The 21585-nt window shown below is 43.4% G+C and overlaps 1 protein-coding gene across 3 annotated transcripts in view; it reads right to left on the reverse strand.

The window, feature by feature from the left end:
• Window positions 1–2031: 2031 nt before the first annotated feature.
• The window catches only part of LOC308051428 (protein FAM219A-like), a gene marked incomplete at both ends in the record, with an annotated part of 155591 nt that continues 136037 nt past the window's right edge, over window positions 2032–21585 (reverse strand). For 2 of the 3 annotated variants that reach the window (XM_080361855.1, XM_080361854.1), the window contains 4 exons: window positions 2032–2187; window positions 3395–3449; window positions 3808–3888; window positions 6056–6158. In XM_080361855.1, the coding sequence (XP_080217981.1) occupies window positions 2032–2187; window positions 3395–3449; window positions 3808–3888; window positions 6056–6158 (395 nt within the window). Of the gene's footprint in view, window positions 2191–3394; window positions 3450–3807; window positions 3889–6055; window positions 6159–21585 lie in introns of all 3 variants that reach the window. The other variant, XM_080361853.1, reaches the window with a different exon arrangement.

Below are 21585 nucleotides of genomic sequence, written 5' to 3' on the forward strand. Positions count from 1 at the left end.
ACCTGAACTAGCACTGGAGAGGAAAGCAGGCACACAAGGGAAGAAGCAAAGACTTGGGGACCTGATGCTTTGTGCTTCTTTAGAAACATTTTGGAACTATTCCCTCTCCTCATTACCAGGTGATGAGAAAGGGAGAGGAATTCAATTGAGAAACACTCTTTTCCTAGAGGAGCTGGCAAGTTAGCCAGCACTTCTGCACAAGGAGGAGGCAGGGATGCTCAGTAAACAGCACCGCTCAGTCCTCTTTCTGTGGCCTGGACTCAGAGTGGCAGTGTCCTGTTTTTTGGGGATGGGCAAACACAGCTTTAATGGTTGCCCAGGGCCAGCTAGTGAATAATAAAGCCCAGGAGTCTTGTGTGCCTGTTCTTTTGCTCATGCTGTGGATGACACTGTGCCTTGCAATGCACAGAGTGAAAACCCACAATGTTAAATAGGTGTCCTCCCAATCACAAAGAGGATTTCTTAGACTCAGCTCACTACATGAAGATTTCAGACGAGGGGGATCTGTCCTTCAGGGTGGAGCTCAGGTTCTGTATTGCAACTTAAGGAAATTCTGATGGGAAGCTCAGAATTGCCATCGCTTTCTCTTTTCCCCAGGCTCTAAAGCAAGCGCTGATGCAAGGTAGGCAGTCCTTCCTCCTGGCAGAGCAGGAACACACAGTTGTGCCTGTGGCAAAAGATTTTGTCTATGAGAAAAATGCCAGCCCATCTGTCACCTTAGTCATGCTGAAACCAGCAGTGTAAGACCGGCCAGGGAGAGAACATTTCCTCATTCCAGAAATAATTTTGCATTCAAAACAATCTGCTGGTAAACTGGCAATTCAGTCCAGCCACCTAATATAACACCAGGTTTCCCAACTTCCAGCACCAAATAAACACAATTGCTCCTGATGTGGGACATCTAACACAGACCAAGCTTGATTCACAAGTGGGCAGAGATGGGATAAACAGTAGTGTCCTCTCATAGTTATTTTTTAGTTGAAGTTGTTCATAATCCTGCTGTTGCTGAACACACACACACACACAGACACACACAAGTCTGACACCACCACAGAGATGCCTTCAGCATTAACAAATCTTTCTCACAGGCACCAAGAGATACAGTCTTAAGAGAATATCAACAGCCAAGTTCTGTAAAAATGTTCTTTCTTCAGCTAACTTTTCTGGCACTGAACTTCAGACTGCACAGCTCTAGTTATGTCTTGTGCAGGACTCAATTTTTCTTAGTTGAACAAACTTTAAGATTTTTGGAAGCAGATGTGTCTCACAGGAATGAAGTATAGGATGAAGTCTATGTGACTGGACTGAACTCAGGAGTATGGTATTCTCAGGTAAGGACTGAATCTCTGAAGAACATGGATGGATTTCAGATGGAATCTGATGTGTTTGGTGATAATTTAATGTGGAGCTAAGGATAGATTGCATTGGATATGTGACACAACAGCTCTAGCTAGTACTGACTCACAGTGAAATGCCACCTATTTGTCTTCTTTGAAAGTGAATGAATTGTGTCATGCTAGTCCTGGCTAGCCTTGACATAAGAAAGGATGCCCTGCTCTGTTCCCATTATCATCCCCCAGTTACCGTACAATTTTGGTTATGCAAACAAATCAGGTTTAGTGAATGAATTAAGAACTGACCTCCTCCCACAGGTAAAACCCTCTGACACCTCTGACTCACCCATGATCTTGCAGATGGATTTGTTTCAGTAGGCAGGACCCTTCCCATTCTGGAACAGACACATTACAAAACATCACCAGTGCCTACACAAACCAAGGAGTTATCTTTGGACCCTCCTGCATTTATTCTCCAGACCAGTCAGTTCTGCCAGGCACTGCCTGGCACTTTGAGCAACTTCTCTTTTGTTTAACCATAGCTTAAAATAACTTATTAACCAATCATAAAATGAATTTTTTGGTTTCTCCTGGCTCCATGAAGACAAAGAGGTGCATGTCCTACCATAGGAGGAAGCAATGGCTGTTAAGTTTTACAGTTAAAGTGGAAAGCACTGATCACAGCCTGCCAGCCTCACTACTGGATGTGACAGGCAGTGGAGGAGGTGGCTTGGCAACACATGCAGGTAGGGTTGACCGATTTAGGGGGAATTAGGTCGAGGTCCTCGTCATCTGGGATCTCATCTAATCGGTACCCATCCTTTAGCAGCTGGATGTTCAAGTCTTGGTTGATCTGCTACAGACAAAGAAACAAACAGTCAAACACTTGAGACTTCTTCCTTCTGATGGTCAGAAAAGGAAGGAGGCCCCTTATTCTGGAATATATTTCCCTATCATTAGCAGCTGTCCCATCAATGAAAGAATCCCAGTTTTGACCACAGGTGAGGGCTGCCTTCTGCTTTTCTAACTTATACCAAAATAGGATAGGAGTGAGATATTCCAGAGTAGCAAGTTGATACACTATTTTATTCTGGAATAATCTTTCCATGAAGACAAGTCCTCATTTAAAGTAATGTAATAATAATGATAATAAAGTGACTGGCAGCTGAGCAGTCCCTCCTCTCAGTCTGGGGCACTATAGCAGTTGAAAGGTGGTAAAGCCTCTTGGCTTTTTGTAATCTTGGATTCAAGTGCTGTCTAGCCAGATCTAGGTGAACAACACTTCATCAGGGCCCAGAGATGGCCTAGATCATTTGCTGGTCCCTCCTCTTGGCTGTTTCTCTGTGTTTCAGAGGTATTTTGCCCAAGGAAAGGATACAAGGGGGAAGAGTTCCCAGTGGCTTGTGTGCAGAATGGCTGCTCAGCACCCTGGATGTAAAATCAGATCCTGCAGAAGCAGTAGCCAGAGTCTGAACAACTAATTTACAAAAGAGTTTGGGAATGTATTCAGAAACAATGCAGAAGGATTAACAAGCCTGAGCCTCCCTGCCTTTTCTCTCTGAAAGGGCAAGAGTTAATATCTGCAAGTCCTCCCTGGAATTTCTGGTGCTCCAAATAAACATGCACTGGGTGACCTTGACTCCCACAAGAACTGGAAATCACAGCACATCCTCAGATTCTTTATTTGTTTTCTTGGCAAGTAGATGGTTGCTGAGCTGCTGTGACAGACAAGTTGATGCTTTTGCACCAGATGGGCCAACACTTCAGGACTGGGCAGAACTGGGAAATGTTTGAGTGAGGCCAAAGGTATCTGTGAAAACAGTCAACGGGCAGATCTATGTCTGTGCCATGGAAGCGTGGGGACAGAGCCAACTGGATCACTGGTGAAGAAAGAAACATGACACAGTTTCTGCCATGTTCCCTTCCAGGCTCACAGAGTCTACACCACTGGTAAATTCCTTGTGGAGCTGTTTCTGGCAGCACAAGGCCACTCTAAGCCGTTTCTGGCTGCTCTACTATTAGCATTCATGGCAACGATGGCAGAAAAGGGTATAACTCACCTCAGCTGATGAGTATCCCGAAGAGGAATATCTGGACATGTCAAAGTCATCATCACTGAAGGGAAGAACAAGATACAGCAAAGAAGGAAACAACAGTTAGAGAGACCTGTATTCTCTGGTTAGCCCTAACTTTCTCATACTGTGAAGCTGCAATTTAGGCACAGAGAAATTACATCAAGGGAATCAGGAGAACAACTTTCATCTGTGACCCTCAGACCTTTCCATCAAAGTGCTCTTTACTCATATCTGTTTCTACTTGTTTACGCACACAGACTCGTTATGGCATATGCCAAAGGGCACAGCGAGGAAGAGTGCGAGTGGCCTGCAAGAGCAGTTTCAGCAGGAATTAGCTTCAGTACTGCACTCTAGCATGAAAACTTGCTTTTACCATAATATATATCATCTTTGCATACCTGTCCGTATCCAGGGCTACCAGTGGCTTTTCATCTGGACTCTGATCTAATGATGAATAGCCCTTATTGGGAACGACGAGCCTGAAATAATTAAATGTTGCCTGTTAACCACACAGTAAAGCTCAGTACCAGACATAGTCTAGAGCAAAGCCAGATGATAGTTAGGCTTTCCCTATTTCACTTCCTTGCAAGTCCTCCCTTTTTGCTGAAGACGTTTAAATGGGTGCAATTCAAAGGAAGTGGGATGTGTCTCTGGGTAGTTCAGAGCAGTTTCACATGGTTGAATACGGGACATGCCTTGGGAACACACTCCTCCCTGGAAGAAAAAAAACAGTTGGGACACTCTACACTTCATTCTGGTGAACCTGTTCAGCTAGCACTGCTTGTCATATCAGATTGCTCATTTTTTCTGGTGTTTTGTTTTGTTTTCCCTAGCAATAAGTAAATGGGAGATGGAGGCTAGGGGAAGGCAGAGGTTTGGTGCTCCTACTATTCTACTACTGGAAATCAGGGATTTGGTCTTTCTGCATGAGTCCCTACCCAGCCCCCACAACACACCATTTCTGAGGTCTCACTCCTAAATTTAGTAATATAAGAAATACGAGCTGGTAGGCAAAGCGTAAGAGCCTAGTCAGACTAGCACTTTTAAAATCTCATTATTTTATAATGGCTTTCACTTCATCAGAAGTATTACAAAGGCTGATGATGACTTTGCACCTTTAATTGTCTGAGAGATTTTTTGTAATGGAATACAGGCTTCAGAGCTCCTAGGATAAGGAAAATATATTAATTCAATGGTATCCAGTTCACAACAGAGTTCTTTCAGTCACAAAACTGCACAAAGACTTTGGTTCATATTTAAAATAAGATCAATCAAACCAAGCAAATGGAAGAAGATTCTACATTCAGCAGGTGGGAACAGTAAGAATGATGAAAATCTCCTTGTTCAGTGGGTTAACTCAGATTTTTCTCCCAAATGAAGAACCAGTCTTTAACAACATATGATGCACAATGATGCTTCACAAAGATTTTAGAAAATATAAATCAAAATATGATAATCCATCTCATCCATGCTCCAACTGCACTTTAACCACCTGCAATGTTCTGCTTCTGCTCAGAAAATTTCAGGAAGCCATTACGCATCCTCCCCACCCCCCTCTCCTGCAATGGGGGGTAACAGCTTCTTTTGTTTGACCCCAGAGCCCGTGTGCCAGGGTCGTTAAGAGAGAGAAGGAGGGGTGCAGAGGCACCAAGCTGCGGAGAAGTTTCTGGGCGCCCACAGCCAGAGTGGGGGTGCAGAGAAGCTTCTGGAATGCCCACAGTCAGATCTGATTCGGGTATTTAAATGGGACCCCCGCAGAGGCAAGTGCTTGGCCTGCCCTCTTGGAGTGTGGGCCAAATGCTGTAGTCGAGAGCCCTCCCCCTTAGGCAGGATGGCTGCCTAAGGTAATCTCCCAGGACTGGGATTCCCTCACTGAACCGTATGGGTGAGTGATAAAACTTCGTAATATTTCCTCGTAGGATCGCGGGTGTTGTTTGTTTTTCCTCGCTTAGGCAAAGTGAGGATATTTTGTGCTTAAATATAAGCACATGTATTTTCTTTGATAATTCCTTGCCAGGTTCAGGCAAGCATGTATTTGTTTCCTGAAGTCAGGGACGGCTCTGATGTTGTTTTTGTGAGACATGTGTATGCACGCTGTGGATCTCCATTGTTATTATTTGCTGCACCTCGATAATTTCCTCAACTGATATTCGAACCTGTATTTATGTTATTGGAGAGCTAAAACCCCATTCTTTACCAGTTAATCTGCTGCACCTTTTTGATCAGAATAAAAGGTTTTTTTGGACCTTGTTGTTTGCCTAAAACTAACTTTGGGGTGCCTCCGTGACACCTTACATGAAGCAGCATTGTACACTCTCCTGCTGGCAGGATTATGTGTTATGTGAGGCTACCCAGAACATGTAAGAAAGCCATATCAAACCCCTGATTTTGACCAGGCTGGGCTGCCTCTGCCTCCTTCAAGCTGCACTGTCACCAGTCCTGAGCCCACCTGTCCCTGCATTTCCCCAGAGGATAGGATGCAACACAGCACAGAGCGTCTGGACCTGCCAGGTCCGGAAAGGGTCATCACTGCTCTCACAGCATGTTTGGCAGTAGGTGAATAGCAATGAACATCATCCTTGCCCATCCTAAGGTCATAAGGGATTGCACCTCAGAGCACAGATGAGTGCTTTTCCAGTCCTTTACCTTGTTCGTGCCATCACATTGTTCTTCTTGGGCTGCTGATTAACTGGGCTTCCCATGTTGCCATTCTTCAGGGAGCCCTTCCGAGCCAGCTCCCTCTGCTTCTCTGCATATGGGACACGAAGGGGAAAACAAAATTAGGGCAACAGCCTGGTTGGCCACCATACAGTTGCAGAAACCCAGATTTGATGGCAGCAAAAGGCATAGCAGAATTAATAAAAAAGGACATGAGCTCTCCATCTCCCAAGCAGGGACAAAGCAAAGACCAGACAAACTGTGTCCTATTGCCTCCAAGGTCAGCAGGGGCTAAAGCTAACATACCCTGACTCACAGCAGCTTGTTGTCAACATCCCACTAAGATAGATGGTCATGGAACTTCTGGATGAGAACCAGCTGGGGCAGAGAAAGGGCAGAGACCTTGCCTCTGTCTGCACCTGGTTGCTTCACGGATTCCAAGAATGTACTTTGTGCTGTGCAAGGGAATTTATCCTTTTACTTTTTCTCCTCCTACTGAGACTGCCACTGAGGGGCCCAGTGGGGATAGAAAAGTGTCTCCATCAAAGCAACACCACCATTTAGTGTTAGTCTAGCCTAGCCTGACACTAGGCCCGAGTTATTACCATTCCCAACTCAATGGACTAACACACCCCACGGCAGAAAATGTTGCTGCCTCCCTACTTCTCTTCCTGGCAACCTGTGATGTCCCCCATGTGTGCTTTCTCTTTTATCTCCCATTGATTCTTGGGATCTTGCTTTTACTTAAGAGAAAGAAAAAGAAAAAGTGAAACATTTTGCAGCTGTATTTTTACATAGCATATTTTTTGCTTAAATTTTCAGAGCTTGTTCTACTTGCTGCTGAAATGTACCTTAAAACTTGTACAGCACATCAAGCTTCCTTTGTGTATTTGGTGCAAGAGGGGATTTAAATTAGCTTCTCATTTAGGAGAGACTATTTCTCTTAATAACTTCTCACCACAGGATCACAATTAGAATTCAGGTCCAAAAGCTAAGGTTTCTGCAAGTATGCAGTATTTGTGCTGTATTAATACATCCCTGTCTCCAGTAGGGATAGGAACCCATGTATGATGGGTTATCATATAAACTGATATTCAGTTTTCTGATTCAAAACCCTTCCTTGTTTCTTGTGGGAAATCAACTGGGTTTAGTTAGCAATTAGCCACAAAAGTTGAGCTAACAGTCCCAGTTTCATCCTGCAACACCAGGCAAGGTGCCATGGCACAAAAATAGTTCCCAACATTTTCTCACACTCTGGAGAAAGTTCTTAACCAGGTCCTTTCCTGGCTTACTGGCCCCATGTTCAGCTTTTCCCTACAAACCTTGCCTGGTTTACCAGACTGCTGGAACCTGAATAGTGAATATGTTTTGCTTCTGCTTCCCCTGTGGTATATGAAATGTGCTGATATATATTTTTTTTCTCTTGCAGATTTTATTCCTCTCAGAGAGAAAAGCTCCTTTTCCCACTTGTCTTGGGAAAGTGGCATGCCTACCAGTGTGTGTAAGTGCAAGATGAACCAACTCTGTCCTTTCCACACAGGTAAGAGCAGGGGAACACGTCCAAGGCTGCTTTTTTGAGGGACAAATAAGCAGCAGAGATGCCTAGAGATTATGGTCATGAGCATGGCTGAGGAACCTGCAGAGAAGATTACATAGTCATACAAACCATGCATGCCCAGTCCCACTCCTGCCAATGGCAGAGGTGAATAAATGCCCATTGAACTTGGCAGGAAAAGGATCGGACTAATATCTCTCTGTGGCATGAGCAACAAAGAGACCGATTTGGGATTGAAGTAAAAACCTTAAATCAGAGTAATTTATCAGGACTGGAACTTGCAAATGCATTGGTTATTTTTGTCTCCAGAATAAAAAGCTGGTATTTTGCAGGTCACATGAATTTTGCTATTCAGACACAGAGGTATAAAGTGGGGTTTAATAGAGGCAAATGTTTACAACCCTAAATATAAACCGACTTCCACCCATCTACACCAGAAGCTCCAGCACTGACCACAAATACACAGTGCTGAGACAAGCTGACAATCCTTTAAGAGGCTGTATAACTCACAAAAGGCACCTGACTCAGAAACAAGGCTACATGTTTCATTTTCTGTCAAGACAGTTAAGGCCTGCCTGAATCTTTTAAATGGACCAGAGCTGTCTGCTTTCTATCAAATGCTTGGTACAAGCAGTAATGCTTTTCTCCAACTCAGATTACTCATGTGGTTGATGAATCTGGACTTTTGCTAGTTGTCTTTTTCCTCCAATAGGTCTCCCCATTACTATTTCTATGCTCTTACTGAGGGCTATTTCAAGGTGTGGGTTTGAACAATACAAGATTTCCTATTTAACCACTTCTTTCACTTATTTAGTGGCTTGGAGTGAACATTCTCAAAGCGATGTAAGTGGAGTAGGAACATCCATGCCTGTGTCCCCAGCCAAATTTCTTAAGCATGAATCAACAACAGTTCAGCTCTCTCTTGGATGCTATGAATCTTGAGCCCCTAGTGGCCAAAAAGTGAGGGCTAGCAGGAGGAATGGGAAGTCTAGACAACCCTGGGGTGTTAGGACAAGCTCCTAAAAGGTGGCGGAGATGCATATGAGTCACTTCAGGCTTTGAGGCAAGGAAACCTGCTTTCTGAGCCTTACAAGTATTATGAACTACTGCTACTTCCACCATCACCCAAAGGAGCTGTTTGAGTGCCAGTCTCCTCTAGTAATTATGAGCTATAAAATCCAGCACACCAACCATCAGGTCCATCAGAATGGGGAAATGAAGTTTTCAGTGCCCATTTTCTGCTCAGTGCTTCCTCCTAGCATAGCAGGTGGAGTTTGTGAACTCCATTTCTAGACAGTGAGCTCTTTCCCAGGCTTCCAGCTATTTTGGTTTTGTTTGAAGGCCAGGGCCTCAAGCTCTAAGAACCCAAGTTCCTTCTAGAAATCTGACTGATTTAGGCGCTTCTGAAGATGTTACTTTTGGGGTCCAACATTTTAACAAAAATCTGTAATTTCACTGCAATCAAATACATATACCAGCACAGTAAAGAAAAGGTGAGAGAAGCAACCACAACCTAGCCTCACTAAGTAAATTACATTTTTCTTTAAAGTCTGTCTCATATTGGCTGATGCTGATACCTAAAATCAGCAATTAGTAATAAAATAAGTCTATATGAATAAGGGTCATAGATTTTAGGCATTTACTAAGTTAACAATAATAAAGTTCACGGCTTTTAGGTGTTAGGCACTTGTTAGGAGTTAAGTCACAAGAATGGTATTTCTTAAGATAAGCAGGAGAAGGTTAGGAGACAATGCCCTTGTTCTCAGAAGATAAGGTGGTGACAAGCCAAATAACAAAGGGATATAATGCATATGCAAAGCATTTCTTGGAAATGTAATGAATATGTATGATCTGTGTGGATATAACCCATGTCTGGGAATTGTTTGGGGCCTATTCCCGTCGGAGTCAACATGTCAATAAATTGATCTGGTTTTAGAAGTTCAACATGTCAATAAATTGATCTGGTTTTAGAAGTTTCTTTAATTAGCCGATTTAATGTATCAGTTCTGGTGACCTTGGTGGGACTCCTCTCTTGATCTTCAACCAACTCCTGGGATCAAAATATCTCCAGCTGGCACCGAGGGATTCTTGGGGAGGTCCTCGATCCCCGGAGGTGGCAGAATTCTTGAGCCAAGGACCATTCATAAATAAAGCATCCTTTTTTTTTATTATTATTTTTGGTTTGGGTTGGGGCGAAAGCCTCGCAGGGGGGCTTGCCTGCCCATTAGTCGAAAGTGTGAAAGCTTTGCAGGGTTGGGCTAAAAGAATCTGGATTAAAAGGGAGTGAAAGGTCCAAGGGCAGAGTCCCCTAAATAAAGGTAAAATATTGGATGAAAGGCCCAGGGGTACAGTCCCCTAAATAAAGGTAAAAGATTTGGGGGTGATGACCCCTATAAAAGGTTTGAAAGAAGGACTGAAAAAAAAAAAAAAAAAGGAGAAAGAGAAAGAGAAAAAGGGAAGAGAAACTCTTCAAGTCCTTGTTTTAGTATATGAGTGTTTATCAGTGCACTAGTACATGTTAATTGTTTTACTGGTTGTTGTTATAATTGTTTCTTTGTGGTGTTGTTAGTGTAAGTTGTAAGCATGATGCAAGCCTTCTCCATCTCTGTGCTTTCCCCTTTCCCCCCCGCCTGGTGGTTTTTACTTATGAGATGGGATCAGGAATGTCTGTTCCTAGTGGTATTAGGGTGGATCTTGTGAAATATTGTAATCAGTGGTGGCCAATTCATAAGTTAGATTATGGGAAAAGTGGCTGGAGAATGGAACCTTGAATTATAATACTTTTTTGCAACTGATGTTGTTTTTAAAGCAAGAAGGGAAATGGGATGAGGTCATTTATGCAGAGATGTTTTTCTGTTTGTGGAGGCATTCCGAATGGCAAAAGGAATGTGGTATCAACTTGGCTTTGGAAAGGGAAGGGAAAGGATAATCTAAAAATAAACCTGAAAAGGTGTTCTTCCGCATGTAAACTGCAAAAATTGCAAGGAGATGATGCTAGGGATTTGGGTGTTGCTTGGAGGATCCTGTGTCGTGATAGAGGTCATCAGAAAGAGAAATGAGAAGCTCAATTAATTGTGACTTTAGAGGGAATTTCTGATAAAGATCAGGGAGTAAGCCAAGTCAGGGAATTGAGAAAAATCAGTGTGTGTATTGTAAACAAGAGGGACACTGGAAAAGAGATTGCCCTCAATTAAGAAAGAAAATCAGCGTGTGTTTGTTGCTGCGCTTAAATAAGGTTACTAAGCTTAATGAAGGATGGGGACCAGGGCAATGGAAAAAAGCTGGCTGCCGACTGCTGAAGCAGCAAAAGGTGGAGAGGCCTTTTCCCCCTGCCACAGCAATATTGCTGCTAGAGAGCTGTAATACTGAATGAAGGAGACCAAGGATGAATTTAAAGGAATCCCCAGCAGATCCCTGGTTCCAATGAAGCTGGGAAATTAAAACACTTTAATAGACATTCTGTGATAACTAGTTGTAATAGACTTTTTAGTAAATTCACCATGCTAGTTCTCAGGGTTATGGGAAAGAAAGAAAGGCCATTTTTTAAACCAATGGAATGCCAAATTTGGAACAAAGTTTTAACACATGAATTCTTGTATATGCCAGAAAGCCCTATACCTCTCTTAGGTTCAAGATTTGTTAAGTAAATTGTCAGTACAAATAACCTTTTCTGAGAATTCTGTTCAGCTGCATATCCCACAAGAAAATACCTGGAAGGCACAGATCTGCTTGCTGCAAGCAAAAAATCTCCAAGGAAATTTTGGTTGCTGTATTTCCACTAGTATGGGCAGCTGAAGTATCTGGTAAAGCCAACACTATGCTGATAGAGATAGAACTGAAACAGGACTTCAAGCTGGTAAGGAAAAACAATATCCAATAAACTTGAAAGCCAAAATGGGGTTAGAGACTTTGATGAACAAGTTTACTTGCTATGGACTTTTGCAGGAATGCTAATCAGAATATATAGAGACCTCGACAGGCTGGAGAGTTGGGCAGGGAAATATTTAATGAAATATAACAAGGGCAAGTGCAGAGTCTTGCATCTGGGCAAGAACAACCCCAGGTACTAGTATAAGTTGGGGAGAAGTTGGAGAGAAGTGTAGGGGAAAGGGACCTGGGGGTCCTGGTGGACAGCAGGATGACCATGAGCCAGCACTGTGCCCTTGGGGCACCAAAGGCCAATGGCATCCTGGGGTGTATTAGAAGGGGGGTGGTTAGTAGATCGAGAGAGGTTCTCCTCCCCCTCTACTCTGCCCTGGTGAGACCACACTTGGAATATTGTGTCCAGTTCTGGGCCCCTCAGTTCCAGAAGGACAGGGAACTGCTGGAGACAGTCCAGCGCAGAGCCACAAAGATGATTAAGGGAGTGGAACATCTTCTTATGAGGAAAGGCTGAGGGAGCTGGGTCTCTTTAGCTTGGAGGAGACTGAGGGGTGACCTCATTAATGTTTATAAATATGTAAAGGGTGAGTGTCAGGAGGATGGAGCCAGGCTCTTCTCAGTGACAGCCAATGATAAGACAAGGGGCAATGGGTGCAAATTGGAACGTAGGAAGTTCCACTTAAATATGAGAAGAAACTTCTTCATGGTGAGGGTGACAGAACACTGGAACAGACTGCCCAGGGAGGTTGTGGAGTCTCCTTTTCTGGAGACATTCAAAACCCACCTGGACACATTTCTGTGTAACCTCATCTAGGTGTTCCTGCTCAGGCAGGGGGATTGGACTAGATGATCTTTCGAGGTCCCTTCCCAATCCCTAACATTCTGTGATTCTGTGATATTCCCATTTTGCCAGTAAAGAAGCTACATTCTATGGTATACTGGTTGGTACAAGATTCGAGAACCATTTATCAGATTGTGATATATGTGCACCTGGTAATGCCCAACCCCATACACTCTTTGATTAATATAGCAGGAAATTATGTTTATTTTACTGTTTTAGACTTGAAAGATACATTTTTCTGTATACCATCAGATACGGAGAGCCAGAAGCTTTTCACCTTTGAATGGGAAAGATGCAACTTGCTGGACTGTTTGCCAAAAGGACTTGAGAACAATCCTGCTTTGTCTGGTAATGTAGTGGCCGAAACACCTTGGAAGCTTGGCAGGTATCTATGACTATATTGTGCCTGTGACTGTGTTGCTGATTCAAGAGGCAAACTATGTGACTGAGTTACTATATTTGTGCCACATGCTTTGGCCTCAGTGCTGGAACAACAAGGACACCATTGTCTGTCACCTAGCAGAGTGGTGCAGTACCAAGCAGCATTACTGGAACAGGATGATGTGAGTTTGAAAACAACATCATCTTTGAATCCTGCTAATTTATTTTCCGTATCTATTGACTATTGGATGAGTCTTTTCTAGCAGACCAGATTTAAAGAATACTCCACTAGAAGATCCAGAGTGGACTCTCTATGCAGGTGGAAGCAGTTTTGTTCTGAGTGGAGAATAACCATCTGGGTACGCTGTGGTAACTTTAAAGAACATTACTGAAACACAACCATTGCCATCAAATACCTCAGCACAGAAAGCTGAGCTTATTGTTTTGACTAGAGTCTAAGTCATAAGATAAGTGAGTTAATACACACAGACTCTAAATATACTTTTGGAATTGTGCAGGCACATGGGACAGTATGAAAAGAAAGAGGACTTTTGACTTTACGAGTGTCGCCTATCAAACATGAGCAAGGAATGTTGAAGCTATTAGAAGCTGTTCTAAAACCTGAAGAGGCATCAGCAATGCACTGTAAAACTCGCCGATTTGGACAAATGTTAAAAGATATGCAATTTGACCTAAAATGCAAAGCTCTAAGCTTAGAGTTAAAGCCCCCATCTGGAGAGGTAAAAGAGAAAGAATTTTCTGTGATCATATTGGTAAATTAATCTTTCTGAATTTTCTAGATGGCCTGAAGCTTTCCCATGCTGAACCAACAAAGCTAGAGAAGTAACACAGTTACACAGGAGATCATCATATAGTGCATATTTGTATTAAAAACCCACTTGAATAGAGCCTGACATAAGTAGGCTTAAACTGCATATACACATAATCAAATGTCCATACTTGCATGAGTCTAAAATACACACTAAATGATTGGTCTATGGCAGAGAGCATGTTTTATAGTTTATATAAACTACAGATTTATTTTTTATGTGTCGTAATTGGGAAAGCTTTCACTGGCTGGCAAATACCGCTGCTTAGAATGACTTGTTGAGTTCCCATCTAGTAGCCAAAGCAAATAAGGACAGAAATGCTAATGCCACAGGCAGTACACAAGCTTGGAAGGGACTCATAGCTCTCTCACTCCAGCATCCTGCTTGGAAAGGACCCTTGGACTTTTCCTGTTCCCAGGACTGGACTTCAGCTGACAGTTCCAGACATATTTCTGGCCTTGATTTATCAGCAAAATGTCATCTATTTGATCCATTCTGTTTTATCATCTGCTGCATTGGTTGTCTACAACCCTATGCATTTAAAACAAATATCCATAATTTCTATCTAATAAAATGGAAGTAGATGGAAAAAGGCAACCAGGCTGGTTAATATGCTGAATGGATAGATACTCCTCACTCCATTACGCTTTGAGAAATCCCTGCTCTGCAGTATGATAGCCACTGTTATCCTCCCCAGGAAAGGGAAAGAGCGAGCATTACTAACTTAGCATGCCACCCTACAAATATTCTGTTCACTAGAAGAGGACTTTCAGGCATTGTTTCACTAGATTAATTGCCTGTTTACTATGAATCTCTATGGGAGAACAGGATCTGCACAGCCCAGGGTGCCTCTTCCTGCTATTCATTTTATCAGTCCCAGGTACTTGGATCAACAGCAGCTCAGCCAGAAAGTCATCCCACACAGCAAACCTGCTCCCTTAACAGGATTATTGACCTGATCTCTCCCTTAGCGAGACTGCCATTGTCTGGAAATTTGACAAACAGTCTTAGAGCTCAGTTAGCTATTTAATAAGTTTATGATTAACCAATCATCTGCTGATTAAGCTTTTGTTAATTATGTTGGCAGGAATTCTGGCCCCTAATTTACTACATCTCCTCTTGGAGCAGAGTTGGGGATCTCTGTGTGAGCCTGTGTGTGGCATGACCCAACACTTTTCTGCTGCAGAAGTACCTGCAAAAGCTATTTGGGTGGCATGTGGGGCTGCTGCCAGATCACTGGGGCATGGTGGCCCCTGGGGACAGCTCAGCATTACAGCCCAGTCATTATACCTGGTACATCTCAAAAACTGCCACTCCTCTCTTCTGAAGTCTTGCCAGACAGTGTGGAGAGAGCCAGGTGGGGTTTATCTAGAGCAGCCACAGACCTCACAAGTAGAGTTTCGAAGAGCCTAGCCTGTCAATTTGATATCCACACTGCTCTCACCTGGATTCAGGTGGCTGACCCACCCCAGGGGAGGAGCAGGAACTCCTTTCCTCTTTCTCTTTGCAGAGGTCTCAGATAAAGCTTATGGATTCTTCTCTGGCTTTATGTCCTTTGCCATGTGCTCTGAAGGATGGAGCCCTCAGGGTGCTGTGATCTGCTTCTTATAGGGTGCCCTGACAGAGGGGGCAGGATGCTACCATCTTTTTCCTTCCAGCTTGGACCCTGCTTTGGCAGGGAAATCAGAACTGGGCTCAGGAATTAGTCCCAAATTATCATAAATAATTAAACCTTTTCCCATCCTCAAGGGATCCCGTCTCCTTTCTCAGATAAGGCTGCTATCTAGCAGCATTAGGCAGTAGAGTGGTAGAAAGGATGGTAGGCTGCCGTTGCCAGCTATTTCATGTTCCTTAGTGTCCTCTTCCTTGCAGGGATGTGATGCAGGGCTGAGGGTTTGGCAGCTGCCTTTTCCTTCCACCTCTCAAGGGGACTGGTGGCAAAACACAGCCATGCCTTGAATGGCAGAGGGAAACAGGACTGGCCAGAGAAAGTTTATGCCCCTGCTGAAACCCCTGAGAAAGGGGCTTGAAAGACGAGAGGGGCTTTCTGGGCCTCAGGTTGCTGGCTGCAGCTGCTTTGAGTACTGCAGGAGCATAAGCAGGGCTGGGGGATGAGAGATGTCATCCCAAACCATGGAGCCCTGCAGCTGGAACCTTGCCATTGAACTTCATTAAGTCACACTTTTACCACATCACATTTCAATAAAACCACTTTTGCTGATACCTTTGACAGTGGTTCATTAAGTGGTCTAAATCACCCATTCATGACAAATTGGCATAGTCAGCAGGATCCTAAATCAGGATTTGTGACAGAACTGAAACTGATGGACATGATAAAGTCTGACTGTGCTAAGTGGGCAAAAAAAATGTGTTTAATTTGTTGCTGCTGCTGCTTCTGTCCTACTTCTTCTCCAACATTTCATGCAGTACATCTCCCTAACTGACACATTAAGAGCTTTAGCTGCATCACTTACTGTGCCTGGCACACTGGGGCTATGCTGTGCACATCTGGGTGGAATGCTCGCTGCTATACTTGGACCCAAGCTTGTCCCCAGGTTCAGAGGAAAAGGGATTCTTGGGTGTTCCTCTGTTCATGCTTGGCTGAGGTCTGCATCCAAGTCTACTAGGGTATCCTCACCTAACAAGGACCCTGTTATTGCCAGGACACACAATATTGATGGCATCCTTATCTGTTCTGCTTTCCTGCTGTAGCACACTGAAGTTTGTGTGTTTTTCTGGGCTCTAGTCTCCAAAGAATCCTTTAAGATCTCAGAGAAGCAACAAGAAGGTGCTGTGAGCATCCTCTGTGCATAAGGATAGCAGTTAAAACCCAAGAATTGCAGTGAACTTCCTATATCAGCAAAAATTCCTTCTCTTTAAGAAGCATGTGTTATTTCTATACATTATTTCTTTAATTGAGCCCTGATCTGCTGACAAAGCATTTTAGCCCCAACAGTCAATAAGCAGACAGTAACCTTTCCTGGTTAAAAGCTGAGTGTGCAGAACAGAGAAGAGAAAGGAGGAGCCCACATCACTGAATAGTCAGAACAAATTCAGTTAACTGTCAGGTACAGTTTAAGGCTCATCATTAATAAATCAAACACAGAAAAAAAAAAAAAACAAACAACATAATCCAATATTGTCTGCAGATGCTGTGGTCTGTTCTGGAGCCAATTTACATTAATTACACTGGGCTCTACTTGCTTCCCTTGAGTGATACACAGAAACTCATCTACCTCTGGAAACATTGGTAGGAATTAGAGAAATAATAACATCTAGGCAATTCAGAATTGGGGAATCATAGAATCACTTAAGTCGGAAAAGACCTTTAAGATCAAGTCCAACCATTCCCCTGCAGTGGAAGAGAGAAACAGGTGGAACCTACAATTAGATACACAGGACTCTGAGAAGCCAGAAAACTTAGTACTATTGGCCTTTTCTGTGTTGATTATGTCAAAGATACCAACACCTGAGCAGGCAGCCTTGTCAATTCAGATGGTGCTAGTCTTTTAAATGTCAGGAACAAGGTGTAAATCACCTTTGGGGACATCACTCTTTTAAACCAGCTCTCTAAGTACTTCATAGAAAACAGCAACAAGAGTAATATGTACTATGCAATGAGGCTTCTGAACAGACCTTATCACTGCTGTGGTGCTGCCTACTGGGGTTAGGATTTGCTAGACCAGGTAGTTTTTATTCTTATCACTAATTCAATTAAAGAATTTTTTCCTCCTTCTATCAGAGAATTTCAATATTTTGCTTAATTTGTTTTGCCTCTCAACCTTCTGCTAGTGAAATAAGCAGGAGATATCTGAGCTGCTTCTCATATTTGAGGTGAAAGATTATGGTGGATCAGGGCAATGCAAAGAAGAAAAACCTGTAATTTGCAGCTCTGCTTCAGGCACAACCCCCCATTCAGACTCCAGCTGCTTTGGCCCATTCTCATTACGAAGTTAAATAATTTGTGTAGAAGCAGATCTTCAGGATTAGTTCACTTTCCTAGACTTTCAGACCTGTAGGTACTGTAGAAATTTGGACTGACGAAAGGATGGACAGATAATGCCCATCAAAATGATTCAGCTACCTTACAGGCTCCTCCTTCATAACTTTTTATCTGAAGGCATATTAGCCAACAGTGGTTTGTGCAACACAACATGTGAGTGGTTGTGTGTCTTTTGGCTTGCGAGGTGCATGGGTAGCCAGTAACCTGTCATAAGAGAGGTGTATGTATGACAGTGGAGGGCTGAGAAGGCCAGTAAAGCCCTGGTGGGGTGGCATAACAAATTAAGCAAATTGCAGTGACAGAAAGACTAGGCACATCTGGTGAACATCATGCCACATCATGCTCATATTCATGTGCCCATACTTTGCTCCTGCGCTTTGCTGACTGGTACCTCCCTTCCCTCCATCTCACCTACTTACGCATTCCCTCCTGCTCAGAGCTCTCTGCTGAACTCCAGTGAATTTCTCTGTTCCAGCTTCTGTTAATGTCTTTACTGTTTCCCAGAGCCTGTGTCAGCTACAGTGTTTCATGCACCTCTTCCCTTCTGCCCCTCTATTTCTCCTCTAACTAATCTGCAATAATATGTCTGTCATAACTGTTTTTCTGTCTTCATCTTTGCTGCTCTGTCTGCAGACAGCCCTACTGCCCTTAATGTGATCCAGCTGTTCACTCTCTCATCCCCTCCAAAAGAGAGCCTGGAGATAACCTACAGGAATTATGCATATGCAATTTCTCTTATAAATGGAAAGAGTAATAACACATGAAATAATGTTAAAATAAATTCCTCCCAAGCCCCAAGAGACCTCCAAGTGGTAGGTTGCACTTTTATCTTCATGAAGAAAATCTATAGCAGTGCTATATTGCCACTGCACTCTGGCTTCCATATTACTCATTCCACCTGTACAAAGCACAGACTGTGTTCAAGAAAATGGGTGTTCCCAAGGGGAGGAAAATGGCTTTGTGCACTTAATCTAATGATGTCACTTGAGGTCACCATGCAAACAGTTATGGAACTGGAATCTGGGGACCTAGATTAAGAGTTACAGCTTTTTATAAAATGTTTCCCTAAGTTACCTACAGAGCTTCTTCCCAGAAACAATAGTTGTTGCACCTAATTAGCATTAATTGCCTTGTTACAGAAGAGCAACTGGGAATAGTACAATACTTGAGGTACTGACAAAAGGATACACTAATGGCATTGATTTGTCCAGTCTCCTTCAACCTTCCCTTATTATTCTGTTTTCTGTATGAAATGCTTAGAAGCCACAAGCTGTGAAGCAGACTGGGAAGAGATGATGCAGAAAAGGGGCCATGGATGCTGGCAGGTACTGAGCCATTCAGTCTATGCAAGATGTTTGCTGCCTGCTCTGTTTGGATCTGCATCTCCCAGCATCAGTTTTTCATCTTGACTCATGGCAAGAGCAGCCCTGGAAGGGGATCTCTGAGTGAGGCATCCTTTTGAACAGCACTGGGATAGGTTGCTCTGCTGCATGTTTTGTGGTTCTTTGATGGAGATGCTTTAAAACAAGCTCTGAACCCACACCAAACCACAGGAAAGGGGGGGTTAAATAACTACACAAACTGAAAGATCAGTTTCAGGAGCAACATGGGGAGATAAGGCAGTCTGTTCTTTACTGAGATTAGAGATCATCTGTTTCAACCACAAATGTACTAGTTTTATGTTGAACTCTGAGGGTTTTGTAGTTCTCAGTTCACTGACTGATATTTCCAGTACTACTCCTCCCTGAATGTATGGCAGTTTAATACCTGACATGAATGCGCAGCAGCAGGCTGGAAGGCAGGAGCTAACACCACAGCTTGTGTTGTCAGCCTCTGTCTCCAAATGGATTATCTCCTCTGTTCACTCCAGTCTCTAGTAAGATGGGGCCCAGCCATAAATTAGATCCTCAGTTTTGTCCAAGTCAAGCACACCAGGGACAGGGTTTATGCTGCTTTACCCCTACCAGAGTTGCTTGCTTCAAATGAACATCATTCCAGTTATTTGATTGAGGTCTTTGAGAATCTTGTTTGTTAACAAGCAGGAATTAATCCAATAGCACAAGTAATTCGGTGCTTGGAAATGGACACACCTAATTGGTGTCCCCAGGCAGAATCCCCATCCCCAGCTAGACACTGTGGAAGCCAGAGATATGAACTCTTCTGCTGCCACCACTTAAAATCATAGGATGTTTGCACATCGAGGAGCACAGTGATGGAGTGATGAGCAACTGGTAGGGATTGAGCCTATTCCACCGTTCATGTCTCCACATGCTACTCTCCAGCTCTGAGTACCAAAGGGTTCCCTTCTACTGATGAACAGCAAGCTTTTTAGCTTATGCAGAACCAGCAACAGCATCTTGCAAAATTCAAGGACAATCCCTGTCAACATCTCAACATGGAGAGATGGGACAGATACAGGAGGAAGCAGACAAGAAGCCTTGATGGTCTTATCTGAGATCTCTCATTGAAGGGTGAGTGCTATGGTTATTTGTCAGAGAATAGCTTTTTCTACCAAGACTTCCTTCACCTCTTCCTGAGCCATCTGCTTAGGTCAGGCCTTGCTATGGCCATTCAGGTGCTCTCATCTCCTTATTTTCACACAGAAAGCCAAAAGGCTGGGCTGGGGTGACACAAGAGGATTTTATGTCTACCCTAGCAATAGGTCCAGGCTCCCAGTGAGCAGAATTTCCTTCTCAGCAGTAGCTGGGCCGTGGCTGACCTTCTCTAAGAGTGATCTGTGCTGTGTTGCCTAGAGAAAAAAACCCAACATCCTACAATGCAGCTGGCAGAAGGAAAGTGTTAGTACCCTATTAATTAATGAAATAGCTCTGCTCTCTTAGTGTTATGACAGCTTCCTGCCTCTTGAAGCAAGGAAAGTTTCTGGTTAGGCTGGTAGATTATATAATTGAGCTACAGCAGCTTACACCAAAGGCAACTTTGTGACACTTAATTCTCCTTATGGGGCCGACTAGTATCAGCCACTATGTTTTGTAGTATTAAGATAAATACCAGCATGAGAACTAAGCTGTCAGGAAAACAAAACAGTAGCTAGGAAAGCAGGAAAATTATCTGCTACTTTTGCAATTCAGGTCATTTTGTCACAAGAAACTTTGCAGAGAAAATCTAAACCAAAAGCCATAAACACTTTCAAGCCTGCATCAATATGAACTAGGCTTCCTCTTGGTCGTATGGCAGGAGAATTCATCTGCATGTAGTTCACTCAGTCTTAAGGTGGGATCCAGTTTGCCTAGCTTAGACACTCTCTTTTCACATACATTTTAGGCACCCTACTGAACAGTCTTCCAAAAACAGTGCCTTATTCTCTAACTAGTCCAAGGAGACGAGGTGTTTCCATCTAAGGCAAAAGGTATCTCAGAGGGATGAAGGCTGCTACGAGTCAGTCTGTCTCTCTGCCTCTCTCCCATATGTTCATCTGCAGACGTGAATGCCGGATACTTATTGCCAAGCTCCCAGTGTGGTGGATGTGCTGATGAAGATGCCACTGTTACAGTCCCTCATCACCACAGTAGCCTATTCTGCAACAATTCAACTAGTTGCCACGTTGTCCATTCTTTTTTAATGCTGTCACGCCATTGACTGCTAGGTAAGACAGACAGGCTGTCTGGATGGGGATTTCAGTGCAGAGAAGGGAAATTAAAATACAAAATAGAAAAACAGATGGCATAAGCTTATTTCAAATCCTGGGGATCCCATGGAGATCTGTTGCCTTCCAGTGGATATGGAGCCCTGGGGAGTATTCTGTTCCTCCCTCTCTCCTTTTCATGGCTCTCTACTGTTTCAAAAGACTCGCTCCATCTGGATATGCGTCCTAATAAGGATGTGCTGGAGACATCTCCTAAGCACTAATGGACACCCAGCCCCCCCACAGTGCTGTTGGGAGCCCCCTTATCAAGTGATTGGCAAGAAAGCAAGCATGGCTGAGTCCTGCAGTTCCTGACAGAAAGACAAAGTTGGAGTGTTAAAAAAGTAAGAAATACATAATTAATATGAATATAATATCAATAA

Source organism: Nesoenas mayeri, assembly GCF_963082525.1.
Source record: "Nesoenas mayeri genome assembly, chromosome: W".
NCBI classification, from domain to species: domain Eukaryota; kingdom Metazoa; phylum Chordata; class Aves; order Columbiformes; family Columbidae; genus Nesoenas; species Nesoenas mayeri.